This window comes from Salvelinus alpinus, chromosome 4, assembly GCF_045679555.1.
Source record: "Salvelinus alpinus chromosome 4, SLU_Salpinus.1, whole genome shotgun sequence".
NCBI classification, from domain to species: Eukaryota; Metazoa; Chordata; class Actinopteri; order Salmoniformes; family Salmonidae; genus Salvelinus; species Salvelinus alpinus.
This window is the reverse complement of record NC_092089.1, coordinates 21,404,146-21,430,146: the sequence shown is the minus strand read 5'-3', so window position 1 is coordinate 21,430,146 and position 26,001 is coordinate 21,404,146. Positions and strand designations below refer to the sequence as shown.

Sequence of the window (26,001 nt, the reverse complement as noted above, 5' to 3'; positions counted from 1 at the left end):
TCAGTGGTGCTCTGACATTAAATAAAATATAGAATAACCAGTACATTATGTTAGAACATCACAAACATCACAGGCATCATAAACAAATTATTAGTCAATCAAAACAATTGCACACCTCAGTGAACTCATTTTATCATCAGGGTTTTAACATGACTAGTGGCACCAGGGAATCCAAATGTAATGAATTTTGTAAGTGATTCCAAAAATGTGGATCATTGAAACTAAAAGTGGATTTGCCTAGTTCGGCAGAGGAATGTCAGGAGTTAACCAATCCTGTGAACGGGTTTGGAATCATGTTTTTATACTTTAACAACGAAGTTAGGTAAGTCGGAAGCTTGTATAGTAGAGCTTTGTCAACAGAAAGGGAGTAATGAAGTGATGTACGGGACTTTAATGAGGAGCAGCCAACCTTTTGATACAGGATGCAGTGATGCGTATTAAAACTGTCACCTGTGATAAAGTGAAGGACGCTACGGTAGACGGACGGCATCAAAAGGTTTAAGATCAGTTGCTGCTGCATTCCCATAAGGGGTGTTACTGTTAAGAACTGGCAGGAGAGTTGACTGTACAATCTGCTTCCTGCTGTTTAGGGAGAGACATGATATATTTATATAAAAGAAGCCTCATTTAAATCTCAGCTTCTTAACTAGTTCATCCGTATGTTTTTTAAATGTCAAATTATTATCAATCCAAAAGCCCAGATATTTATAGGCAGGAACCTGCTCGATGAAAGAACCATCCAATGCATAAATGTGTAATCTGAAGTATTTCTACGAGAATTAGAAAACAGCAGACATTTTAGTTTTTACCGCATGAAGTACCAATTTTAAGTCAGCAAGGACTTTCTGCAAGGAGACAAAATCAGATTGCAGCGCCAACAGCCTGATCAGCCGTAGGGGCAATAGCGTACATAACAGTGTCATCTGCACATAAATGAATGTTACAGGTTTTTGCAGATAGACCAATATTATTTATATAAATAGTGAAGAGGACAGGTCCCAAAATCGACCCCCGGCAGGACACCTTTAGTAATATCAAAGTAACTGGACTTAACACCATCAGAAAGCACATAGTGTCCTATCTGACAGATACAGTTGAAGTCGGATGTTTACATACACCTTAGCCAAATACATTTAAACTCAGTTTTTCACAATTCCTGACATTTAATCCTAGTAAAAATTCCCTGTGGTCAGTAAGGATCACCACTTTATTTTATGAATGTGAAATGTCAGAATAATCGTAGAGAGAATTATTTATTTCCGCTTTTATTTCTTTCATCACATTCCCAGTGGGTCAGAAGTTTACATACACTCAATTACTATTTTGTAGCATTGCCTTTAAATTGTTTAACTTGGGTCAAACGTTTCGGGTAGTCTTCCACAAGCTTCCCACAATAAGTTGGGTGAATTTTGGCCCATTCCTCCTGACAGAGCTGGTGTAACTGAGTCAGGTTTGTAGGCCTCCTTGCTCGCACACGTTTTTTCAGTTCTGCCCACACATTTTCTATAGGATTGAGGTCAGGACTTTGTGATGGCCACTCCAATACCTTGACTTTGTTGTCCTTAAGCCATTTTGCCACAACTTTGGAAGTATGCTTGGGGTCATTGTCCATTTGGAAGACCCATTTGCGACCAAGCTTTAACTTCCTGACTGATGTCTTGAGATGTTGCTTCAATATATCCACATAATTTTCTTTCCTCATGATGCCATCTATTTTGTGAAGTGCACCAGTCCCTCCTGTAGAAAAGCACCCCCACAACATGATGTTGCCACCCCCTTACTTCACGGTTGGGATGGTGTTCTTCGGCTTGCAAGCCTCCCCCTTTTTCCTCCAAACATAACGATAGTCATTATGGCCAAACTGTTCTATTTTTTTTTCATCAGACCAGAGGACATTTCTCCAAAAATTACGATCTTTGTCCCCATGTGCAGTTCCAAACCGTAGTCTGGCTATTTTATGGCGGTTTTCGAGCAGTGGCTTCTTCCTTGCTGAGTGGCCTTTCAGGTTATGTCAATATAGAACTCGTTTTACTGTGGATATAGATACTTTTGTACCGGTTTCCTCCAGCATCTTGACAAGGTCCTTTGCTGTTGTTCTGGGATTGATTTGCACTTTTCGCACCAAAGTACATTCATCTCTAGGAGACAGAACGCGTCTCCTTCCTGAGCATGACGGCTGCATGGTTCCATGGTGTTTATACTTGCGTACTATTGTTTGTACAGATGAACGTGGTACCTTCAGGCATTTGGAAATTGCTCCCAAGGATGAACCAGGCTTGTGGAGGTCTACAATTTTTTTCTGAGGTCTTGGCTGATTTCTGTTGATTTTCCCATGATGTCAAGCAAAGAGGCACTGAGTTTGAAGGTAGGCCTTGAAATACATCCACAGGTACACCTCAATTGATTCAAATTATGTCAATTAGCCTATCAGAAGCTTCTAAAGCCATGACATCTATTTCTGGAATTTTCCAAGCTGTTTAAAGGCACAGTCAACTTAGTGTATGTAAACTTCTGACCCACTGGAATTGTGATACAGTGAATGATAAGTGAAATAATCTGTTTGTAAACAATTGTTGGAAAAATGACTTGTCATGCACAAAGTAGATGTCCTAACCGACTTGCCAAAATTATAGTTGGTTAACAAGAAATTTGTGGAGTGGTTGAAAAACGAGTTTTAATGACTCCAACCTAAGTGTATGTCAACTTCCGACGTCAACTGTAGTTCTTAAACCACTTGCAAGACGCCTGGTCGAGGCCCATTTCAGACAACCTTTGAATGAGTAGGAGATGGTTGACAATATCGAAGACCTTGGACAGGTCTATAAATATGGCAGCGCAGTAATTCCTAATATACACTTGTCTTAATATATCATTTAAGACAAGTGCAGCTGCTGAAACGGTACTAAGTCCAGGTGTAAAACCAGACTGGTACACATTAAGAATATAATTTGAAGTTAAGAAAGTTCTTAGCTGAGAGTTTGCCAGTGATTGTAATATCTTTGCAAGGCAATATAGTTTAGAAACTGGGTGGTAGGTATCTAGGTCAGAAGGATCCCCGCCTTTGTAAAGGGGGAGGACATGCGCCGCCTTCCAGATCTTAGGGATAGCCCCAGAAGCTGCAGTAGAAAGGGATCAAGCGAATCAGCACCGGTGGATTGTTGGACATACACTTTTTGCAAGGCACTTAATACATCATGGAAGTGCATCATTCTATTCTATCTGTTTAGAGGTGAATAAAGGACTCCATCTAGTGGAACTTGAGATATTTTCAGAAACCATCCTTTCAAACAGATGGCCAGCTGAGGCAAAATGCTTATTAAAAGCACCACAAATATGTGTCTGTTATGGGACCAGAGGCTGTCGTAACCTGCTGGGGCACTGAGGAAGTGGATTTTTGTTGTTTTTATTGTTGTTGATTTGACCACTTTCCAGAATTTAGCTGGATTTCCACCACTCAGATACACAATTCAAGAAGTATGTTGACATTGCTTTTCTAACCAGAATAAGACTTCTATTTCTCAAATGTCTAAAGGACTGCCAGTCAGAGGTAGAATCAGTCAATCTAGCCTTAGCCCAAGCTAACTTTCTTTCATGAAATCTTTAAGACAATTGATGCGTGAACCATGGGTTAGATCTGTCCTTTACCCATAATCTTTTATATGGGGCATGGTTATCTGCAACAGAGTTAAACAGAGAGGTAAAACGTTTAAGTTTCTGATCATTAGGCATCTTCGAGGACTCCATGACTCTGCTCCTGTGTACTGATCATTAGCCTCTTAGACAGGATTTCCTCACACAGGCACATTATAACCCACCCTACCCCATATACACCCACCCTACCCCATATACACCCACCAATACCCCATATACACTCACCCTACCCCATATACACCCACCCTACCCCATATAACCCACCCTACCCCACATACACCCACCCTACCCCATATAACCCACCCTACCCCACATACACCCACCCTACCCCATATAACCCACCCTACCCCACATACACCCACCCTACCCCATATAACCCACCCTACCCCATATAACCCACCCTACCCCACATACACCCACCCTACCCCATATAACCCACCCTACCCCATATAACCCACCCTACCCCATATAACCCACCCTACCCCATATAACCCACCCTACCCCACATACACCCACCCTACCCCATATAACCCACCCTACCCCATATAACCCACCCTACCCCATATAACCCACTCTCCCAGCTTTTGGCAGGAGGGGAATAATGCAATCATTAATGTGTCTTTCTATCTTCATGTCTCCAAGCGTGTGGGAGAGGAGGTATGTGGTCCTTTTCACAGCGGGTAAATAACAGTTAATGAAACACTCCGTCTCAGTGGTGGAGCTCTGAGAGAAACCCTCCCTCCCTCCAGACTGCTGAGGTTGATGTTTGGACCACTACAATACATTACCTGGTGGGAGACCACCAGCAAACACTACCACTGCCACGCACTAGTGTAGGCCTAATGCCCAGAAAAGGGGATGCATCCCAATTGGCACCCTATTTTCTGTGTAGTGCACTTCCTTTTGACCAGGGCCCATAGAGCTCTGGGCCCGTATCCACAAAGCATCTCAGAAAAGGTCCTAGGAATCCTGTTAAAACCTGTTTTAAGACCAAAAAACCTCCCAGCTCAGAGTAGGTTTTAGGATGATGTTAAGACACTGCCCAGACTAGCTCTGAGCCAGGAGTAAAATCAACTCAGAAGTTGGTAATCACGACAGTTTGATCGTTATAACGCATGTTGTTGCACGTAGGTCTAGATTATCTCTTTATTCATCGTACAGAAATATTTTTAAAATGTTTTAAATTGAACCTTTATTTAACTAAGCAAGTTAGTTAAGAACAAATTCTTATTTACAATAACGGCCTACCGGGGAACAGGGGGTTTAACTGCCTTGTTCAGGGGCAGAATGACCTTCTTTTTTTTTTACCTTGTCAGCTTGGAGATTCGATAAAGCAACTTTTCGGTTACTGGCCCCTTGCTCTAACCACTAGGCCACCTGCCGCCCCAAATATCAAAACATTCTTGCAACAGCTCCAAAGCAATTGCATGGTTGTGGGGACCACTGACTGTCTTTATTCTATCAACAACACTGCTGGTAACTCTTAACTGTTTAGGACATGAAGTCTCCTAAATATCTGTCGACCAGGTGGGACTCTGATGAGTAAAGAGGCTTCATGCATAGTTTTTATTTTTTAGCCATAAGAGTAAAATGTCTCTTCTCAGCATTTAGACCAATTTTCTACTCTGAGATGCTGCTATGTGGATACGGTCCCTGGTCAGAAGCAGTGTATTGTATAGAGAACTGGGTCCATTTGGGTTGCAGCTGTATTCATAGTCAACCTAGTGCCAGGAGTCTTCCCTGGTTGACCATATGACCTGACCAGGAACAACTCTGGGCCCTGAGTAATATCATTTTTGGGTCATTGAAATACGCTATATAAAACCCATGTATTATAATTATTAATAGATAACTATGCTATATAAAACCCATGTATAATAATTATTAATAGATAACTATGGTATATAAAACCATGTATAATAATTATTAAATTACTACGCTATATAAAACCCATGTGTTATAATTATTAATAAATAACTATGCTATATAAAACCCATGTATAATAATTATTAATAGATAACTATGGTATATAAAACCATGTATAATAATTATTAAATTACTACGCTATATAAAACCCATGTTATAATTATTAATAGATAATTAGTAGGGCCCAGAGTTCTCCTGGCGAGAAATGCACTTAACAAATCAAATGAATTATTTGTATTATTAAGTAGGTTGTTATTATTAAGTCTACTCTCCCTTGCTACCACTAGGGTGTTCTCCTCTGTGGCTGGCTGGGTCAGACTCTGGTTCAGGTCTCACTGGTGTTGTAAAGACCAAGTGGCTCGGGTGTTCTCCTCTGTGGCTGGCTGGGTCAGACTCTGGTTCAGGTCTCACTGGTGTTGTAAAGACCAAGTGGTAGTAAATTAATAGCGGTAGTGGTACTATAGTAGTAGTATAGTGGTAGTAAATGAATAGCGTTAGTGGTACTATAGTAGTAGTAGTAGTATAGTGGTAGTAAATGAATAGCAGAAGTGGTGCTATAGTGGTAGTGATCGTATAGTGGTACTGTAGTGGTAGTATAGTGGTAGTGAATGAATAGTGATAGTGGTACTATAGTGATTATATAGTGGTATTATAGTGGTAGTAAATTAATAGCGGAAGTGGCACTTGTGATTATATAGTGGTATTATAGTGGTAGTGAATGAATAGCGGAAGTGATTGTATAGTGGTAGTAAATGAATAGCATCAGTGGCACTATAGTGATTATATAGTGGTACTATAGTGGAAGTAAATGAGTAGTGGTAGTATAGTGATAGTATATTGGTAGTATAGTGGCAGTAAATTAATAGTGATAGTGGTAGTAAATGAATAGTGATAGTGTTAGTTTAGTGATATTATAGTGGTAGTAAATTAATCAAATCAAAGTTTATTTGTCACGTGCGCTGAATACAACAGGTGTAGATCTTACAGTGAAATGCTTACTTACAGGCTCTAACCAATAGTGCAAAAAAGGTGTTAGGTGAACAATAGGTATGTAAAGAAATAAAACAACAGTAAAAAGACAGGCTATATACAGTAGTGAGGCTATAAAAGTAGCGAGGCTACATACAGACACCGGTTAGTCAGGCTGATTGAGGTAGTATGTACATGAATGTATAGTTAAAGTGACTATGCATATATGATAAACAGAGAGTAGCAGCAGCGTAAAAAGAGGGGTTGGTTGGGGGGGGGGGGCACAATGCAAATAGTCCGGGTAGCCATTAGATTACCTGTTCAGGAGTCTTATGGCTTGGGTGTAAAAACTGTTGAGAAGCCTTTTTGTCCTAGACTTGGCACTCCGGTACCGCTTGTCATGCGGTAGTAGAGAGAACAGTCTATGACTGGGGTGGCTGGGGTCTTTGACAGTTTTTAGGGCCTTCCTCTGACACCGCCTGGTGTAGAGGTCCTGGATGGTAGGCAGCTTAGCCCCAGTGATGTACTGTGCCATATGCACTACTACTCTGTAGTGCCTTGCCGTCAGAGGCCGAGCAATTGCCGTACCAGGCAGTGATGCAACCAGTCAGGATGCTCTCGATGTTGCAGCTGTAGAACCTTTTGACGATCTCAGGACCCATGCCAAATCTTTTTAGTTTCCTGAGGGGGAATAGGCTTTGTCGTGCCCTCTTCACGACTGTCTTGGTGTGTTTGGACCATTGTAGTTTGTTGTTGATGTGGATGCCAAGGAACTTGAAGCGCTCAACCTGCTCCACTACAGCCCCGTCGATGAGAATGGGGGTGTGCTCGGTCCTCCTTTTCCTGTAGTCCACAATCATCTCCTTAGTCTTGGTTATGTTGAGGGATAGGTTGTTATTCTGGCACCACACGGCCAGGTCTCTGACCTCCTCCCTATAGGCTGTCTCGTCGTTGTCTGTGATCAGGCCTACCACTGTTGTGTCGTCTGCAAACTTAATGATGGTGTTTGAGTCATGCCTGGCCATGCAGTCGTGGGTGAACAGGGAGTACAGGAGGGGACTGAGCACGCACCCCTGTGGAGCTCCAGTGTTGAGGATCAGCGTGGCAGATGTGTTGCTACCTACCCTCACCACCTGGGGGCGGCCCGTCAGGAAGTCCAGGATCCAGAAGGAGGTGTTTAGTCCCAGGATCCTTAGTTTAGTGATAAGCTTTGAGGGTACAATGGTGTTGAACGCTGCGCTGTAGTCAATGAATAGCATTCTCACATAAGTGTTCCTTTTGTCCAGGTGGGAAAGGGCAGTGTGGAGTGCAATAGAGATTGCATCATCTGTTGATCTGTTTGGGCGGTATGCAAATTGGAGTGGGTCTAGGGTTTCTGGGATAATGGTGTTGATGTGAGCCATTACCAACCTTTCAAAGCACTTCATGGCTACGGACGTGAGTGCCGGTTGCCTTTGTGTTCTTGGGCACAGGGACTATGGTGGTCTGCTTGAAACATGTTGGTATTACAGACTCAATCAGGGACATGTTGAAAATGTCAGTGAAGACACCTGCCAGTTGGTCAGCACATGCCCGGAGCACACCTCCTGGTAATCCGTCTGGCCCTGCAGCCTTGTGTATGTTGACCTGTTTAAAGGTCTTACTCACGTCGGCTACGGAGAGCGTGATCACACAGACGTTCGGAACAGCTGATGCTCTCATGCATGCCTCAGTGTTGCTTTCCTCGAAGCGAGCATAGAAGTGATTTAGCTCATCTGGTAGGCTCGCGTCACTGGGTAGCTTGCAGTGGTGCTTCCCTTTGTAGTCTGTAATAGTTTGCAAACCCTGCCACATAAGACGAGCGTCGGAGCCGGTGTAGTATGATTCAATCTTAGCCCTGTATTGACGCTTTGCCTGTTTGATGGTTCGTCGCAGGGCATAGTAGGATTTCTTGTAAGCTTCCGGGTTAGAGTCCCGCACCTTGATAGCGGCAGCTCTACCCTTTAGCTCAGTGCGAATGTTGCCTGTAATCCATGGCTTCTGGTTGGGGTATGTACATACAGTCACTGTGGGGACGACGTCCTCGATGCACTTATTGATAAAGCCAGTGACTGATGTGGTGTAATCCTCAATGCCATCGGAAGAATCCCGTAACATATTCCAGTCTGTGAAAGCAAAACAGTCCTGTAGTTTAGCATCTGCTTCATCTGACCACTTTTTAATAGACCGAGTCACTGGTGCTTCCTGCTTTAATTTTTCCTTGTAAGCAGGAACCAGGAGGATAGAGTTGTGGTCGGATTTACCAAATGGAGGGCGAAGGAGAGCTTTGTTTGCGTCTCTGTGTGTGGAGTACAGGTGATATATACATTTTTCCCCTCGGGTTGCACATTTGACATCTTGATAGAAATTTGGTAGAACTGATTTAAATGTCCCTGCATTAAAGTCTTCGGCCACTAGGAGCGCCGCCTCTGGGTGAGTGGTTTCCTGTTTGCTTATTTCCTTATACAGCTGTCTTAGTGCCAGCATCTGTCTGTGGTGGTAAATAGACAGCCACAAAAAGTATATCTGAAAACTCTCTAGGCAAGTAGTGTGCCCTGCAATTTATCACAATATACTCTACTTCAGGCGAGCAAACTCTAGAGACTTTCTTAGATTTCCTGCACCAGCTGTTGTTTACAAATATGCACAGACCACCCCCCCCCCCTCGTCTTACCAGAGTGTGCTGTTCTATCTTGCCGGTGCAGCGTGTATCCCGCTAGCTGAATATCCATGTCGTCATTCAGCCACGATTCCGTGAAACATAGGATATTACAGTTTTTGATGTCCCATTGGGTGGATATTCGTGATCGTACCTCGTCTAATTTATTGTCCAATGATTGCACGTTGGCGAGTTGTATTGACGGTAACGGCAGCTTTCCCAGTCGCCTTCTCCGTGTCCTGACCAGGCATCCGGCTCTTTGTCCTCTGTACCTGCGTCGCTTCCTCTTGCAAATAGCGGGGATGTCGGTCCTGTGGGGTGTTTGGAGAATGTCTTGTTGTAGAAATAATCTTTGTCTAATCCGAGGTGAGTGATCGCTGTCCTTATATCCAGAAGCTCTTTTTTACCGTAAGATACGGTGGCAGAAACATTATGTACAAAATAAGTTACAAATAACGCAAAAAAACCCCACATAATAGCACAATTGGTTGGCCGCCCGTAAAACTGCTGCCATTTCTTCCGGCGCCATTTAGTTGAATAATGATAGTGTAGTAGTGTATAGTGGGAGTGGTAGTATAGTGGTAATATCATCTCTATTCTCTTTTAATGGAGAGGTGATGTTAATTTACAGCTTCAGGCTGCATGGCCATCCTCATTTCACATCTACAGTGATGTGCAATGTTTGGTTTCAGTTCCACAGCTGAATATGACGGCTCCCAAGCCGAATAGGACGGCTCCCCAGCCGAATAGGACGGCTGCCCAGCCGAATAGGACGGCTCCCCAGCCGAATAGGACGGCTCCCCAGCCGAATAGGACGGCTCCGCAGCCGAATAGGACGGCTCCCCAGCCGAATAGGACGGCTCCCCAGCCGAATAGGACGGCTCCGCAGCCGAATATGGGTCGTAGAAGAGTCGACTTGAGTAACTGGGATATGTGTTTGTTTTTCCCTACTAAACAACATAGGCCTAGTTGAATGTACTGTCTATAAGTCACTCTGGATAAGAGTGTCTGATTAACACTTTAGCCTACTCTGAATGAACATAAAGGCAAGCTTTAAGAGACCTATAGCCTATAGGATTTATTAGAGGACGGATGGAATCATGGCAGTGAAGAGGGTTTCCTACTAAGACTGGTGGTGCATCTGTCAGCCATTACCCCAGCACGGCTTCGACGTGTGTTTGTGTGAACACTGTATGTGTGTGTGAACACTGTGTGTGTGTGTGAACACTGTGTGTGCATGCGTGCGTGTTTGCATGTGTTAGAGAGAGCGTTGTACTCTTACCACTATGTCCATCCACACACAGCCCAACTCCTCTGACCAGACCCACTGTCCACTTTCACCATTCTGCACACACAGCCCGCAGGACCTCAGATGGGAAGATGGGGCGAAGGTACTAGGGTGTGTTTTGGTGCAGATAACACGTACCTAGCTAGTGTTGTCCATGGACAACATTTGGCCCCGTAGAATTACATAAAGAACACTTCATTGAATAAGATCTCTATGTTGGACCCACCCAAAGTGAACGCTCTCAGGAAAAGCTGCAGAAGTGGTTTTTATGAGGGGTCACAGGTCAGATCTAGTGTAAATCTGGGGCAACACCTCAGTGGGAGAGCTTTGAAGACATTCACGGAGTGCTTCTGCTTTATAAGAATAAGTCAGTGTGACTTCAGGCGGATACCAGGGTGTGTTTTGATACACACATAACACGTTGCTACTTGCTTTGCTCGTTTACTTGAACATGGAAAAGGCTTGACTATGTGATCTAAAGACCCTCAGACTGCACTTAGCGTTATCTATTGATTAGATATGCCAGCGAGGCGAACACCATACGCAGTGTCATTATATTGATACACTCTGAATCAGGTTGTTTAGTGCAGGGCTGGAACAAAAGCCTGCCCACACACTCCTGTAGTTCTGAAGAACCCTTCCCGTAAAGGCTGTGGTTGCTTGGCTGTGTTCCAAATGGCCTATAGGCTGAGCCCTATGGGTCCTGGTCAAAAGTAGTGCACGATATACTGAATAGAGTGCCATTTGGTATATAACCTTTGACCCTTGGGGCCACATGCTGCCAGTGTTTCTCTTCTTGGCCACGGGGGGGCAGCACTTTCCCATAGCCCAGACCAGGCAGAGGCAAGGCAGGCACTAGGTAGGCAGGCAGGCACAGCTGGTGAGTGGCAGACACGGGGTGGTTTTATGGGGCATCTCCCCACTCCCACATGGCATGGCAGTGGGGAGGCTGTTTGAAGTTGGGCCTGGTTCACCTCAGGGTGTGGAGGGAGAGAGGGAGAGATGGAGGGTGGGAGAGAGAGAGCGATGGAGGGAGGTTGTCCATTGTTTGGCAGCACTGCCGAGCCGAGCCAAACGTCTGGAGCACAGCATGGGAAAGCACAGTGTGTGTGGAGTGTCTGGTACTACGGGCAATATGGTGGCTGCAGTAAGGAAGAGGCTGCGTAGTTGAATCAGATCAGAAGACTTATGAGAAAGCCAGTGCCATGGAAGACTTCATTAAATACGTTGTATAGCCTAGATTAGACCCAGCCTTCTTTGTTGTGAGTTTTTAATAAAAAGCTAATTTATCTACGTAGTTTGTTGATGAGATGTGAGAGAGGGGTTTGGATACGAGGTGGTTTGTGGACGATCTCCAGCGGAGCTTAGCTTGAGGACGACGACTAGTCTAGACAGCGCCCATGACATCATTTGTTAAACATCATCACACTAGCTAGCTACTGTTGGTTTGGTGAGAGTGACACACACCCAGTCCGCACACACAACCACTCCTGCCCCTCTTGACCACATGCAATTGTTATGAAGACTGTGTAGTGGCACCTTTGTGGCTGTGTGTGTGTCATGTCTGCTGTTATATGATTAGGCTAACCTCTCTCTATCTCCAACTCTCTCCCTCCAACTCTCTCCCTCCACCTCGCTCTCCCTCCACCTCGCTCTCCCTCCACCTCGCTCTCCCTCCACCTCGCTCTCCCTCCACCTCGCTCTCCCTCCACCTCGCTCTCCCTCCACCTCGCTCTCCCTCCACCTCTCTCTCCCTCCACCTCTCTCTCCCTCCACCTCTCTCTCCCCTCTGTCTCTCGTCAGACACAGATCCTCGTCAGTTGGAGAAGCAGGAGCAGCAGCAGCCCACATATGTTGCCCTCAGCTACATCAACAGGTGAGCAGGCTACTAGCCTAACCCTAATCTATAGGTGAGCAGGCTACTAGCCTAACCCTAACCTATACTTAACAAAAATATGAATACAACAATTTCAAAGATTTTGCTGAGTTATAGTTCATTAAAGAAAATCAGTCCATTTAAATAAATAAATTAGGCCCTAATCTATGGATTTCACGTGACTGGGCAGGGGCACAGCCATGGGTAGGCCCACCCACTTGGGAGCCAGGCCCACCTAATGGGGACCCATGCCCAGCCAATCAGAATGAGTTTCTCCCCACAAAAGGGCTTTATTATAGACAGAAATACTCCTGAAGAATACTATTTGTTCAGTGTATATACCAATCAGACCTTGAACCATGTCTCAAAGGATCATGGTTATGAAATCCCTAATGGTATTCTTATGGTTCAGTGTAAACTGTCCTAACTCTGTCCAGAAAAGGCATGAATGACCAAATGTCATGAGTAAATAGTAGAGGAAACAGTTACTTATGTCAGTATGACCGTGTGGAGGTTTGAGGTCTAAGTCCATGCAACAGTAGAGGCCTGACGGAGGTAAGAACATGCCTTCAGCTCACTCAACAGCTAGTCTGAAATGTCACCAATGGTGCTATCCAATAGGATCCTTTTCTATGGCACAACTGGTTGGTACGTTGTCAAGAAGGGCGGCCACGTGCGTTTGCGATCAGAATACCTCTGGTTGGAGCCCAGTAAGGGGACAGGGACAGTGGAGGAAGAAAAGCTTTTAGCAGCGAACTGACGTCGGTTTCATAGGGCCATGCACTTCAGCTTCCGAGGGAATCTGGTCCCTGTGTGTGTCTCTCTTAGTTCCACTAGCAACTTCCATCTAGCAGCAGTCAGCCTCATCTGGTGGATAAGTCCATTTAATTGTGTTAGCGTTGGGTAATAGGATGTTATATAGCCCTGGGTCCTACATTACTAGACCAAGATGACATTTCAATCTCATCCCAGTTCTCCATTCAATCACCATATCAAAGAGGTTTAAAAGGGCTGAGGCACTCTGAGGCAGCAGTGTAACTGTATAATAGAGGGGCCAGCTACCGCTGTCTGTCTCCCTGTCTTTAGACACACATCTTGATGTGGTTTCAGCTTTCATCTGTTCATTTCACTTCTGCTTTAACAGTGTCTGTGTGAACATTTCATTTTTATGACTTACGTTTACAGAATACTTTACAATGTAACCATGTTTGGTCAGAGATATAGGCCTTCTATTAAACATGTAGTTTGGTCAGAGATATAGGCCTTCTGTTAAACATGAAGTTTGGTCAGAGATATAGGCCTTCTGTTAAACATGAAGTTTGGTCAGAGATATAGGCCTTCTGTTAAACATGGGAGTGGTGTCAATGAATGATAGACTCAGAGCATATGTTGTACAGTGACTTCAGCGATATAAGTTTGTAACGGAGGAGGTTCTGTGAACAACCACGCTGGCGTGATGAGACTAATCTTGCCTAAGATCTGACTTATGTTAACTCCCTGAGCTAATAGCTAGGCTTTAGCTCAGCAGGCTAGCACAGCCTTGTGGCGTGCAAACCGAGTCGGTCATATAGGATGTGTGGTTGTGTGTCCTCATCCCTCTCTCTCTGGCCCCTCCCTTGCCCAGGTTTATGACAGAGGCAGCGCGTCGGGAGCAGCCTGAGAGGCTGAAGAGGAAGGTGACCCTCAAGCTGTCTCAGTCTCTGACGGGCAGTCTGCCTCGTAGCAGTAACGTCTCCACTCCTCCCAGACGCAGCAGTGGGAACCTCACCCCGCCTGTCACTCCTCCCATCACACCCTCCTCCTCCTTCCGTAGCAGCACTCCTACAGGTAGGTTACCGTGACAACAGAGGACAGCACCGTCATCTAGGAGGCAGGCGTCAGTAGTTTGTAATATGGATTATGTCACTTCATTGTCCCATATTTTGGTTTGGATCAGGAAATGCCTCTTAAGTTTCAGGAGAGGACATGGAGGTAATTCAGGGAAGATGGGTGCTGTAATGTCTCACAGTAGGGTCCTTAGAGAAGCATAGAGGGTTGACTCTCTCAGTCAGTTGGTATAGTCATACACAGGGAAGGTACAGGGCTTATTTAATCAGAATCTCATCATTTTAAGTTGCCATGGTATTTGCTTACTTGTGTTCTTTGTTTGTGTCTTTCCCATGTTGCCACTTAGTGAGATATGCTGGGTTTTTCTCTCCTAGTTGCTGCTCCTTGTCTCTTTGGTTCTTGTGGTTGTGGAGCCAAATCTTATTTTGCATTGCCTTAACCCTGGGACCTTGTGAAACGGGCTAAATTCTTTCCCACAAAACAGCATTTTTTCCAGTTTCTCCACAAACTTGGGCTCAGTAACAAGGCAACAGTAGAACCCTGTGGGAACCCTACAGCCAGAACACATGTGGACGGTTGAGTCTGAATCTGTCTCGGCACATCAGCCAGTCCAAAACCCTTGAGGCTAGGATGCCCATGCCAGTCATAGGATACGTCCCAAATGGCAGTCTATTATAGTGCACTATGGGCCCTGGTCAAAACTAGTGCACTATATAGGGAATAAGGTACCATTTGGGACTCAGCCTTAGTCATTAACTGTGCTTGAATCAGAGCAGAGTACTGGAGCTGCTGAAATAGGAGTATTACTCTAATTGTTTATGGACGGCAGTAGGCACGTTTTATGACAAATCGTATTCTGATGGGTGTTGTGCACGTACCCGTGTCTGTATGTGTTTCTCCCCTCCAGGCAGTGAGTATGATGAAGAGGAGGCGGACTATGAGGAGTCAGACAGTGGTGAGTCCTGGACCACAGAGAGTGCCATCAGCTCAGAGTCTATCCTCAGCTCCATGTGTATGAACGGAGGAGAGGAGAAACCCTTCGCCTGCCCTGTGCCTGGCTGCAAGAAGAGATACAAGGTGGGCCAACCACACTCAGTCCATGAATCAATACCATGTGTAAATGCTCTGACATGTGATCAGATGATTGCAACCAGATAATACAAGACGCATGTTATTACCAAGTGTAAATGGGGTCTCATATCCTCTCCCTTGCACTGCCCCATGAATAGAGCCAGGGCTATTCCTGACCGCGTGACATGTCCAGGAAAAACCTCAAACAGCTTTTAACTAGAGCCCTGAGTTAAACTAAGAGCCAGTGTTTATTCATCAGGTCATGTGGTCAGGAAAGTATCCTGTCTCTACCTACCTGTCTGTGACATTGGCTAGATACATAGTCTATGCTTTCTGTTTGAGTGACTGCTTCTCATAAGACTCCAAATGAAAAGCATCCATTACCCAAGATGTTGGTTTGGTCCTAAACAGACCAAGACTCTGCATGCAGATAAAGCAACACCTCACGGCACAACGCCTCCCCTATTTGACCCAGATAGTTTGTGTGAATCTACTTATATATAGGCCACGTCTGCCTTTTGTAAATTGATGTAGTTCTGTCCTTGAGCTGTTCTTGTCTATTAATGTTCTGTATTATGTCATGTTTCATGTTTTGTGTGGACCTCAGGAAGAGTAGCTGCTGCTATGTGATGTCTATATAACATCCCAGTTCAAACGGACGTCAAACACCTCCATGGGGTTCCTGCTGTTGAGAAAACAGGGTGTTACAGCATGTCAACATCTTGAAATGCATACATCCACGTCCACTGCAGTGATTTAAGGAGTCTTTACGGGATTTTCCATTCCCATCTGGTTTGGCTGTGTGTCCGGGATAAATGGTGCTCAGCTTGAGAAAATGGCATTGCTGACGTGAATGACAGGATTATGGCTGATGACACAGTTAGTAGTAGACTCTAGACCGCGTGTCAAACTCATTCCACGGATGGCCGAGTGTCTGCGGGTTTTCCCTCCACCCTTGTCCTCCCCCCACCTGATTGTCTAGGTCTTATTTGAAAGGAAAAAAATAACACCTGCAGACACCCCTGCTGTACAAGAAACATAATATATAGTTAGTAGTAGACTCTAGGCTGTACAAGAAACATGATCTATAGTTAGTAGTAGACTCTAGACTGTACAAGAAACATGATCTATAGTTAGTAGTAGACTCTAGGCTGTACAAGAAACATGATATATAGTTAGTAGTAGACCTTAGGCTGTACAAGAAACATGATCTATAGTTAGTAGTAGACTCTAGACTGTACAAGAAACATGATCTATAGTTAGTAGTAGACTCTAGACTGTACAAGAAACATAATATATAGTTAGTAGTAGACTCTAGACTGTACAAGAAACATAATATATACAGTACCAGTCAAAAGTTTGGACACACCTACTCATTCAAGGGTTTTTCTTTATTTTTACTATTTTCTACATTGTAGAATAATAGTGAAGACATCAAAACTATGAAATAACACATGGAATCATGTAGTAACCAAAAAAGTGTTAAACAAATCAAAATATATTTGAGATTCTTCAGGGTAGCCACCCTTTGCCTTGAATACAGCTTTGTACACTCTTGGCATTCTCTCAACCAGCTTAGTGGAACGGTATCAAATACATCAATCACATGGTTTCCAGGTGTTTGATGCCATTCCATTTCCTCCGTTCCAGCCATTATTATAAGCCGTCCTCTCCTCAGCAGCCTCCTATGAACTCAATATACTTTAAAATTAGTAAAACCATTTTGAAACTGCGTAGAAATTATATTGTACCTATATTCATACAGTATCTTGACTGTGTCCAGCTCACTAATAATCACTACATTCATATACAGTATCTTGACTGTGTCCAGTTCACTGATAATCACTATATTCATACAGTATCTTGACTGTGTCCAGCTCACTGATAATCACTACATTCATATACAGTATCTTGACTGTGTCCAGCTCACTGATAATCACTACATTCATATACAGTATCTTGACTGTGTCCAGCTCACTGATAATCACTACATTCATATACAGTATCTTGACTGTGTCCAGCTCACTGATAATCACTACATTCATATACAGTATCTTGACTGTGTCCAGCTCACTAATAATCACTACATTCATATACAGTATCTTGACTGTGTCCAGCTCACTAATAATCACTACATTCATATACAGTATCTTGACTGTGTCCAGCTCACTGATAATCACTACATTCATATACAGTATCTTGACTGTGTCCAGCTCACTGATAATCACTACATTCATATACAGTATCTTGACTGTGTCCAGCTCACTGATAATCACTACATTCATATACAGTATCTTGACTGTGTCCAGCTCACTGATAATCACTACATTCATATACAGTATCTTGACTGTGTCCAGCTCACTGATAATCACTACATTCATATACAGTATCTTGACTGTGTCCAGCTCACTGATAATCACTACATTCATATACAGTATCTTGACTGTGTCCAGTTCACTGATAATCACTACATTCATATACAGTATCTTGACTGTGTCCAGTTCACTGATAATCACTACATTCATATACAGTATCTTGACTGTGTCCAGCTCACTAATAATCACTACATTCATATACAGTATCTTGACTGTGTCCAGCTCACTGATAATCACTACATTCATATACAGTATCTTGACTGTGTCCAGTTCACTGATAATCACTACATTCATATACAGTATCTTGACTGTGTCCAGCTCACTGATAATCACTACATTCATATACAGTATCTTGACTGTGTCCAGCTCACTGATAATCACTACATTCATATACAGTATCTTGACTGTGTCCAGCTCACTGATAATCACTACATTCATATACAGTATCTTGACTGTGTCCAGTTCACTGATAATCACTACATTCATATACAGTATCTTGACTGTGTCCAGCTCACTGATAATCACTACATTCATATACAGTATCTTGACTGTGTCCAGTTCACTAATAATCACTACATTCATATACAGTATCTTGACTGTGTCCAGCTCACTGATAATCACTACATTCATATACAGTATCTTGACTGTGTCCAGCTCACTAATAATCACTACATTCATATACAGTATCTTGACTGTGTCCAGCTCACTGATAATCACTACATTCATATACAGTATCTTGACTGTGTCCAGCTCACTAATAATCACTACATTCATATACAGTATCTTGACTGTGTCCAGCTCACTGATAATCACTACATTCATATACAGTATCTTGACTGTGTCCAGCTCACTAATAATCACTACATTCATATACAGTATCTTGACTGTGTCCAGCTCACTAATAATCACTACATTCATATACAGTATCTTGACTGTGTCCAGCTCACTGATAATCACTACATTCATATACAGTATCTTGACTGTGTCCAGCTCACTGATAATCACTATATTCATACAGTATCTTGACTGTGTCCAGCTCACTGATAATCACTACATTCATATACAGTATCTTGACTGTGTCCAGCTCACTAATAATCACTACATTCATATACAGTATCTTGACTGTGTCCAGCTCACTGATAATCACTACATTCATATACAGTATCTTGACTGTGTCCAGCTCACTGATAATCACTACATTCATATACAGTATCTTGACTGTGTCCAGCTCACTGATAATCACTACATTCATATACAGTATCTTGACTGTGTCCAGCTCACTGATAATCACTACATTCATATACAGTATCTTGACTGTGTCCAGCTCACTAATAATCACTACATTCATATACAGTATCTTGACTGTGTCCAGCTCACTGATAATCACTACATTCATATACAGTATCTTGACTGTGTCCAGTTCACTGATAATCACTACATTCATATACAGTATCTTGACTGTGTCCAGCTCACTAATAATCACTATATTCATACAGTATCTTGACTGTGTCCAGCTCACTGATAATCACTACATTCATATACAGTATCTTGACTGTGTCCAGCTCACTGATAATCACTACATTCATATACAGTATCTTGACTGTGTCCAGCTCACTGATAATCACTACATTCATATACAGTATCTTGACTGTGTCCAGCTCACTAATAATCACTACATTCATATACAGTATCTTGACTGTGTCCAGTTCACTGATAGTCAAGATACTGTATGAATATAGTGACTGTGTCCAGCTCACTGATAATCACCCAAATGAAAGCTAGACAGTCGGGGGGGCATAAAAACTATAGGACAATTGTTTAGCAAATTTTTACAGAGAGGAAATATATTTTCAGTGCAGTCCCCGGAGAGCGTTGAAGACCGACTGCGGCCCCCGGGGCTAAATTAAACTGACAGCCCTGCTCTAGGCTGTACAGGAAGCACGCAGACATGAAGGACGTTGTGTTGAGTTAGATCAGCTGACAGAAGACATCTGGACAAAGATTCTTGAATCCTTTGCGAGATGTAGAAATAATCAAGTATATTTTTATTCTATTCTGTCACTAGGCTGTACAGTAAACATGCAAAGAGCTGTGTAGAGCATTGAGTCAGATTTAGTTGACTGAAGACATCTCTAGGTGAATCTAGGCTACTATAGTGTGGTGAGACTCATGACTGTTATAGGAGACTGATCCAGTGTTCTCCAAATCCAGTTGAAGACCCTGATTGGTTGAATATTTGAATCAGATGTGTGTGAATCAGGGCTAGATCAAAGGGCCCTGTACACACCCAGTAGCACCCCAGGACTGGAGAACACTGGACTAATGCAAACGTAGCTTACTCTGCCCTCTCCCACTCTGTACTGTCCCCTCCCCCTCATTCAGAATGTGAACGGGATCAAGTACCACGCCAAGAACGGCCACCGGACACAGATCCGCGTCCGCAAGCCTTTCAAGTGCCGCTGTGGGAAGAGCTACAAGACGTCCCAGGGCCTGAGGCACCACACCATCAACTTCCACCCGCCCGTCTCCACCCACATCCACAAGATGCAGCAGTAGCACTGTCCCCACAGAAATAGATCCCTTGAACATCATCCTGTTCTAGTGATTCTGTTTCTATGGACCCACCATCACCAGAAATGGCTGTGTCCCATTCCACACACACACTTTCCTTCTTCTTCCAGTACACTACTCTTTTATTGCATGCTTTAAAATTACCTTATTTGTATTTTTATTTTTTTTAACATTTTTTGGAATGTATTTTCTTGACAGCTGTGTACTTTTTCACATTTGAGCGATCATGTGTCTTTTTGATAACGTTTTTGGCACATAGGACTTGCTGTTAAGATGATGATGCGTTTGAAAGCGAGCATATTGCCACGTTCAAAACACCTCGGAACTCTCCGACTTCAGTGCAGGGATCTTTTTTCTTTTTTTTGTGACTGGGAATTCCGAACGGTCATCCAACTCGGAATTCCAAGTCGGAAACTCTGGCATCTTTCTAGAGCTCTGACTTTCCGACCTGAAAATCACTGACGACCTGTTTTTTCCCCCCGCGAGTTCCCAATTGTCTTGAAAGCACCATGAGTCAAGGTTCACAGCCATGCTTCTGGGCTGTGTTCGGCAGAGCAAAACCCGGTGGAACATTTACATACAGATATGTTGTGTACATTGCAACCTAATGAATTTGACTCGAGTGTTCAGGTAATGCTGTGTTTGAAAAGGGGCATGGGAGTGGTGAGGCCAGGGGAGAAAGCAAGCATCACCACCACACCATCACAAAACGGAGGCAAGAAAATCTGAATGTTTGTAAAAGATGACGATATATTCCTGAAGGATGTATAAACTTTCATAATCAGGTGTAAAATAGTATTCCCTTTATATTTTTTTTTCCATGTTCTGAAAGTGTAGTTTTATGATTCACTCAACTTGTTTTGTGTTTTAGAACTAAAAGACTCTCAGGTGACAATTCGCCACAAGCATTTCAGCACCACAATCCTGCCCATGTGTTCTGATAGGCTGCGTCCCAAACGTCACCCTGGTCAAACAAAAGTAGTGCACTATATAGGGAGCCATTTGGGAAACACACAGTATTTTAGAATCAGCTGTTATGCTTTTCACTGGAATCTTGGGAGTCACAGGAGTCCCAGTTATCCAGAGCCCTTCAATTCTAGGGTGCTGATCAGTTATCTTCTTCGCCAAAGCCGTTTTGAAGCATTTAAGCACTTTGTAGTAACCAGTTGCCAACAGAATTAGGATGGTTTTCGTTGCCAATAACTCTGCTGCTGCACACACCAACCTGACATGTAGCAGTCACAGGAACTAGAGAGAGCCAGACCGGAAGTACTCGACTTTTCCAAGGAGTTTTACATTTGTTCAGATCTCCAGTGTTTCCTGTGGTGAGATTATGTATCTGGTTGCCTTGAATTGTAGACCACAAGATTGAGTTCCAATCCAGTAAGTATCTGTGTATAGCTTCATAGTGACTCTTCAGGAATGGCTAACTTGAACTAGAGTAGACATTCTTGTCAAAATAAAAGATGGCCAGATCTCACTTCTGGTCTATTTCTCCTCTTTTGTCCCTCTAGCCTCTTAATGTAGTCTAATAAAAGGTACTGTGTCATACTGGTGATCAGAGAGAGCAAGGGGCTAATCAACAACCCATCAAAACATCACCACTGCATGGAAATCAATGTCCTTATGGAACTACACGTTAAGGGTACGTTCCAAATGGTAGCCTAAATGGTAGCCTATTCCCTCTAGTCCATAGGACTCTGGTCAAAAGTAGTGCATTAAATAGGGAATAGGGTGCCATTTGGAATGCAGATGGTCATTGATAGTATTATACTGCCAGTACATATGGAGGGAAGTATTTGATATGTTTATAGTAAATGTATTGTCTCAAGTGCATTAAATTATATTTTCATATGTTTCTGGAGAATGATGACCCTTACTGTGTGTGTGTATTTATTTATTTTACCCGTATTTAACTAGGCAAGTCCGTTAAGAACAAATTATTTACAATGACGGCCTACCGGGGAACAGTGGGTTAACTGCCTTGTTCAGAGGCAGAACGACAGATTTTTACCTTGTCAGCTCGGGGATTCCATCTAGCAACCTTTTGGTTACTGGCCCAAAGCTCTAACCACTAGGCTACCTGCCACCCCTATAAACTAAGGCAACAGCAGAGGTTGTTTTGTAGCTGACGGTGATGTACAAAACTAGCTGTGATTACATTACAACTGCCTCTGTGTGCCTGGACATTTCTGCACCATTACAGATGTTTTACATTGAGACGCAGGTCTGCTTTACAAAGTAGCCCTGACTGAGTATGTACATGTAGAAGTAAGTGGCTATATTATAGTCTGATACTCTATATTGTTCCAAACAGACTTTATTAGTTCAGATTTCATTACATGGGACTCAAAGAAATCAAAGGTTTTCTATAATCGTGAAATAACAAAGAATAGTTTCTGATCTAACAGAATCCTGGCATGTTAATCAGTAGCGATAGGTGAAACATGACTTCTTTATTCAGACAACCAAACCAGTGGAGAACTAAATCATGAGAATCAACTGACACTCATAACAGCTCTTTCTAACCAGACATACACATACTGAGAAAGCTTATAATGCCGTTGGCTCTTAAAATAGATGATTTAAAGATAATATAATAATCAGGTTGAGAAGCAAATGATTTGTCCCGTCTGCATATAGTGCACCGAGGCGGTTGCTTTCTAAACATAATGAATACCTGAATTTTACTATGAAGCTCAGGGGAAAGCATTTTGGTTGGAACAGTTCAAATGCATGTTTTGGTAAAACGCTTGACGTAGCTTACTTTCCCTGACTTCACGTAGTGTCTGGGACTGATCAAGTGGTCAGAGATGAGCACAGCCATAGCATTTCACATCATCGCTCACATCTCACTAATAGAATCAGAGGAATAACAAATTAAATGGGACACTTCATGTTAAAGAAGCTATTATTAAAGACTGATTCAAACAGATATATAGCCCTGGTCTGAATTATACATCAAATCAGAGCACCAATCACACTGCCGAATATGAAGACCTTTTCCCTAGTTAATAAAAGACGCTAATCAAAACGTCACCGGTCCTAAAAGTGAATCAGAATGAGATCGTCACACCTGTTACATGTGGCAGGGGGAAAAGGCAGTTTCATTTCAGTGGCGACTGACAGAAAATGAAGTTTAGTCAAAGTTGAGCACGTTGGCGGAGTCAAAGTGGGTGAGCACGTGGTTCTCAAAGATCTTCTGGTCGCAGTCGAGGGGGAACTGCTCGCTGCACATGGGGCACACCTTCCAGTGGCTCTCTACATGCTCCGCAAACTTACTCTGGTCGTAGTTGGGCGGGAAGATCAACTCACACAGTGGACAGCGCAAGTGGACGTTCACACTGCACAGAGGAGAGAGAGAATGGAGTTAGGAAGAGATGGGGAAAGAAACAAAGCAAGGTTAGAGAGAAGGTATTGAGAGAGCAACCAAGAGAGAAGGTATTGAGAGAGCGACAGGGAGAGAGGGTATTGAGAGAGCGACAGGGAGAGAGGGTATTGAGAGAGCGACAGGGAGAGAGGGTATTGAGAGAGCGACAGGGAGAGGGTATTGAGAGAGCGACAGGTAGAGACGGTATTGAGAGAGCAACAGGGAGAGACGGTATTGAGAGAGCAACCAAGAGAGAAGGTATTGAGAAAGCGACAGGGAGAGAAGGTATTGAGACAGCAACAGGGAGAGAAGGTATTGAGAGAGCAACAGAGAGAGAAGGTATTGAGAGAGCAACCAAGAGAGAAGGTATTGAGAGAGAAACCAAGAGAGAAGGTATTGAGAGAGAAGGTATTGCGAGAGCAACCAAGAGAGAAGGTATTGAGAGAGCAACAGAGAGAGAAGGTATTGAGACAGCAACAGAGAGAGAAGGTATTGAGACAGCAACAGAGAGAGAAGGTAGAGAGAGCAACAGAGAGAGAAGGTATTGCGAGAGCAACAGGGAGAGAAGGTATTGCGAGAGCAACAGAGAGAGAAGGTATTGCGAGAGCAACAGGGAGAGAAGGTATTGAGACAGCAACAGAGAGAGAAGGTATTGAGAGGGCGTTGTGTTAATGAGCAGCCAAGTGATGATGTTGGCAGAGGGAGCAGAGCAGGACAGCTAACAGGCTAATAAAGACCATCTGTCAGGGGGTCTACTCTACGTGGGTGGGCCACTAGCTGGGCCACTCATGTTAACACCTACATTACAGAACAAAGACTTTACACAGGTTGGAGCTGGGAAGCTGCTGTGCTGGGGTGAGAGACCAACTTCAATGCATTTTGGGGAGCTCAGGCCTTCAGTGTGTGTGTGTGTGTGTGTGTGTGTTACCTGGACTCGAAGCCAAGGGGAGTCTGTCCATCATTTAAGAATGGGCTGTGGGGTTCAGTAGTTGCTGCAGGCTGTTCATTGGCATTGCCCTGTGGTGGAGGGTAGAAAACTACTTCAGAAATAATCCTCCCACTGTGTATGATGCAACATATCGCTGAGTGAACCTCAGTGGAGGCTGGTGTCACTTAAATCAGAGAACAGCTGTAACGGCTGGAATAAAGGTAACAGTATCAAATCAAACATGCTTTCATAACGTACACTTTATTCAACTCCAGTTATTACTAGGAGCCTCCCCTCACCAGCCTCCTCTGGTCTAGCTTTAAGGCAGACTAGCTGACTACCGCCGTTGTGGTTTTCAGACTAGCTGACTACCGCGGTTGTTGTTTTCAGACTAGCTGACTACCACCGTTGTTGTTTTCAGACTAGCTGACTACCGCGGTTGTTGTTTTCAGACTAGCTGACTACCGCCGTTGTGGTTTTCAGACTAGCTGACTACCGCCGTTGTGGTTTTCAGACTAGCTGACTACCGCGGTTGTTGTTTTCAGACTAGCTGACTACCGCGGTTGTTGTTTTCAGACTAGCTGGCTACCGTTGTTGTGGTTTTCAGACTAGCTGACTACCGCCGTTGTTGTTTTCAGACTAGCTGACTACCGCGGTTGTTGTTTTCAGACTAGCTGGCTACCGTTGTTGTGGTTTTCAGACTAGCTGACTACCGCGGTTGTTGTTTTCAGACTAGCTGACTACCGCGGTTGTTGTTTTCAGACTAGCTGACTACCGCGGTTGTTGTTTTCAGACTAGCTGACTACCACCGTTGTTGTTTTCAGACTAGCTGACTACCGCGGTTGTTGTTTTCAGACTAGCTGACTACCGTTGTTGTTGTTTTCAGACTAGCTGACTACCACTGTTGTTGTTGTTTTCAGACTAGCTGACTACCACTGTTGTTGTTGTTGTTTTCAGACTAGCTGACTACCACCGTTGTTGTTTTCAGACTAGCTGACTACCGCGGTTGTTGTTTTCAGACTAGCTGACTACCACCGTTGTTGTTTTCAGACTAGCTGACTACCGCGGTTGTTGTTTTCAGACTAGCTGACTACCGCGGTTGTTGTTTTCAGACTAGCTGACTACTGCGGTTGTTGTTTTCAGACTAGCTGACTACCGTTGTTGTTTTCAGACTAGCTGACTACCGTTGTTGTTTTCAGACTAGCTGACTACCGTTGTTGTTTTCAGACTAGCTGACTACCGTTGTTGTTTTCAGACTAGCTGACTACCGCGTTGTTGTTTTCAGACTAGCTGACTACCGTTGTTGTTTTCAGACTAGCTGACTACCGTTGTTGTTTTCAGACTAGCTGACTACCGTTGTTGTTTTCAGACTAGCTGACTACCGCCGTTGTTGTTTTCAGACTAGCTGACTACCGCGGTTGTTGTTTTCAGACTAGCTGACTACCGTTGTTGTTGTTTTCAGACTAGCTGAC

General features: G+C 43.6%; 2 protein-coding genes across 5 annotated transcripts in view; one reads left to right on the top strand and one right to left on the bottom strand.

Annotated features, from left to right (window-relative positions):
* The window catches only part of jazf1b (JAZF zinc finger 1b), a 38,286-nt gene extending 16,182 nt beyond the window's left edge, over window positions 1-22,104 (top strand). Inside the window, exons 2-5 of the mRNA XM_071395998.1 lie at window positions 12,315-12,387; window positions 14,012-14,214; window positions 15,122-15,291; window positions 20,043-22,104. Of these exons, the coding sequence (XP_071252099.1) occupies window positions 12,315-12,387; window positions 14,012-14,214; window positions 15,122-15,291; window positions 20,043-20,216 (620 nt within the window). The 3' untranslated portion in view covers window positions 20,217-22,104. The remainder of the gene's footprint in view (window positions 1-12,314; window positions 12,388-14,011; window positions 14,215-15,121; window positions 15,292-20,042) is intronic.
* Window positions 22,105-22,533: 429 nt separating this feature from the next.
* tax1bp1b (Tax1 (human T-cell leukemia virus type I) binding protein 1b) overlaps window positions 22,534-26,001 on the bottom strand; it is a 32,514-nt gene continuing 29,046 nt past the window's right edge. For all 4 annotated transcript variants that reach the window (XM_071395993.1, XM_071395994.1, XM_071395995.1 and 1 more), the window contains 2 exons: window positions 24,530-24,618; window positions 22,534-23,575 (listed from right to left, as the gene is read on the bottom strand). In XM_071395993.1, coding sequence (XP_071252094.1) covers window positions 23,371-23,575; window positions 24,530-24,618 — 294 coding nt within the window. In that variant the 3' untranslated portion in view covers window positions 22,534-23,370. The remainder of the gene's footprint in view (window positions 23,576-24,529; window positions 24,619-26,001) is intronic.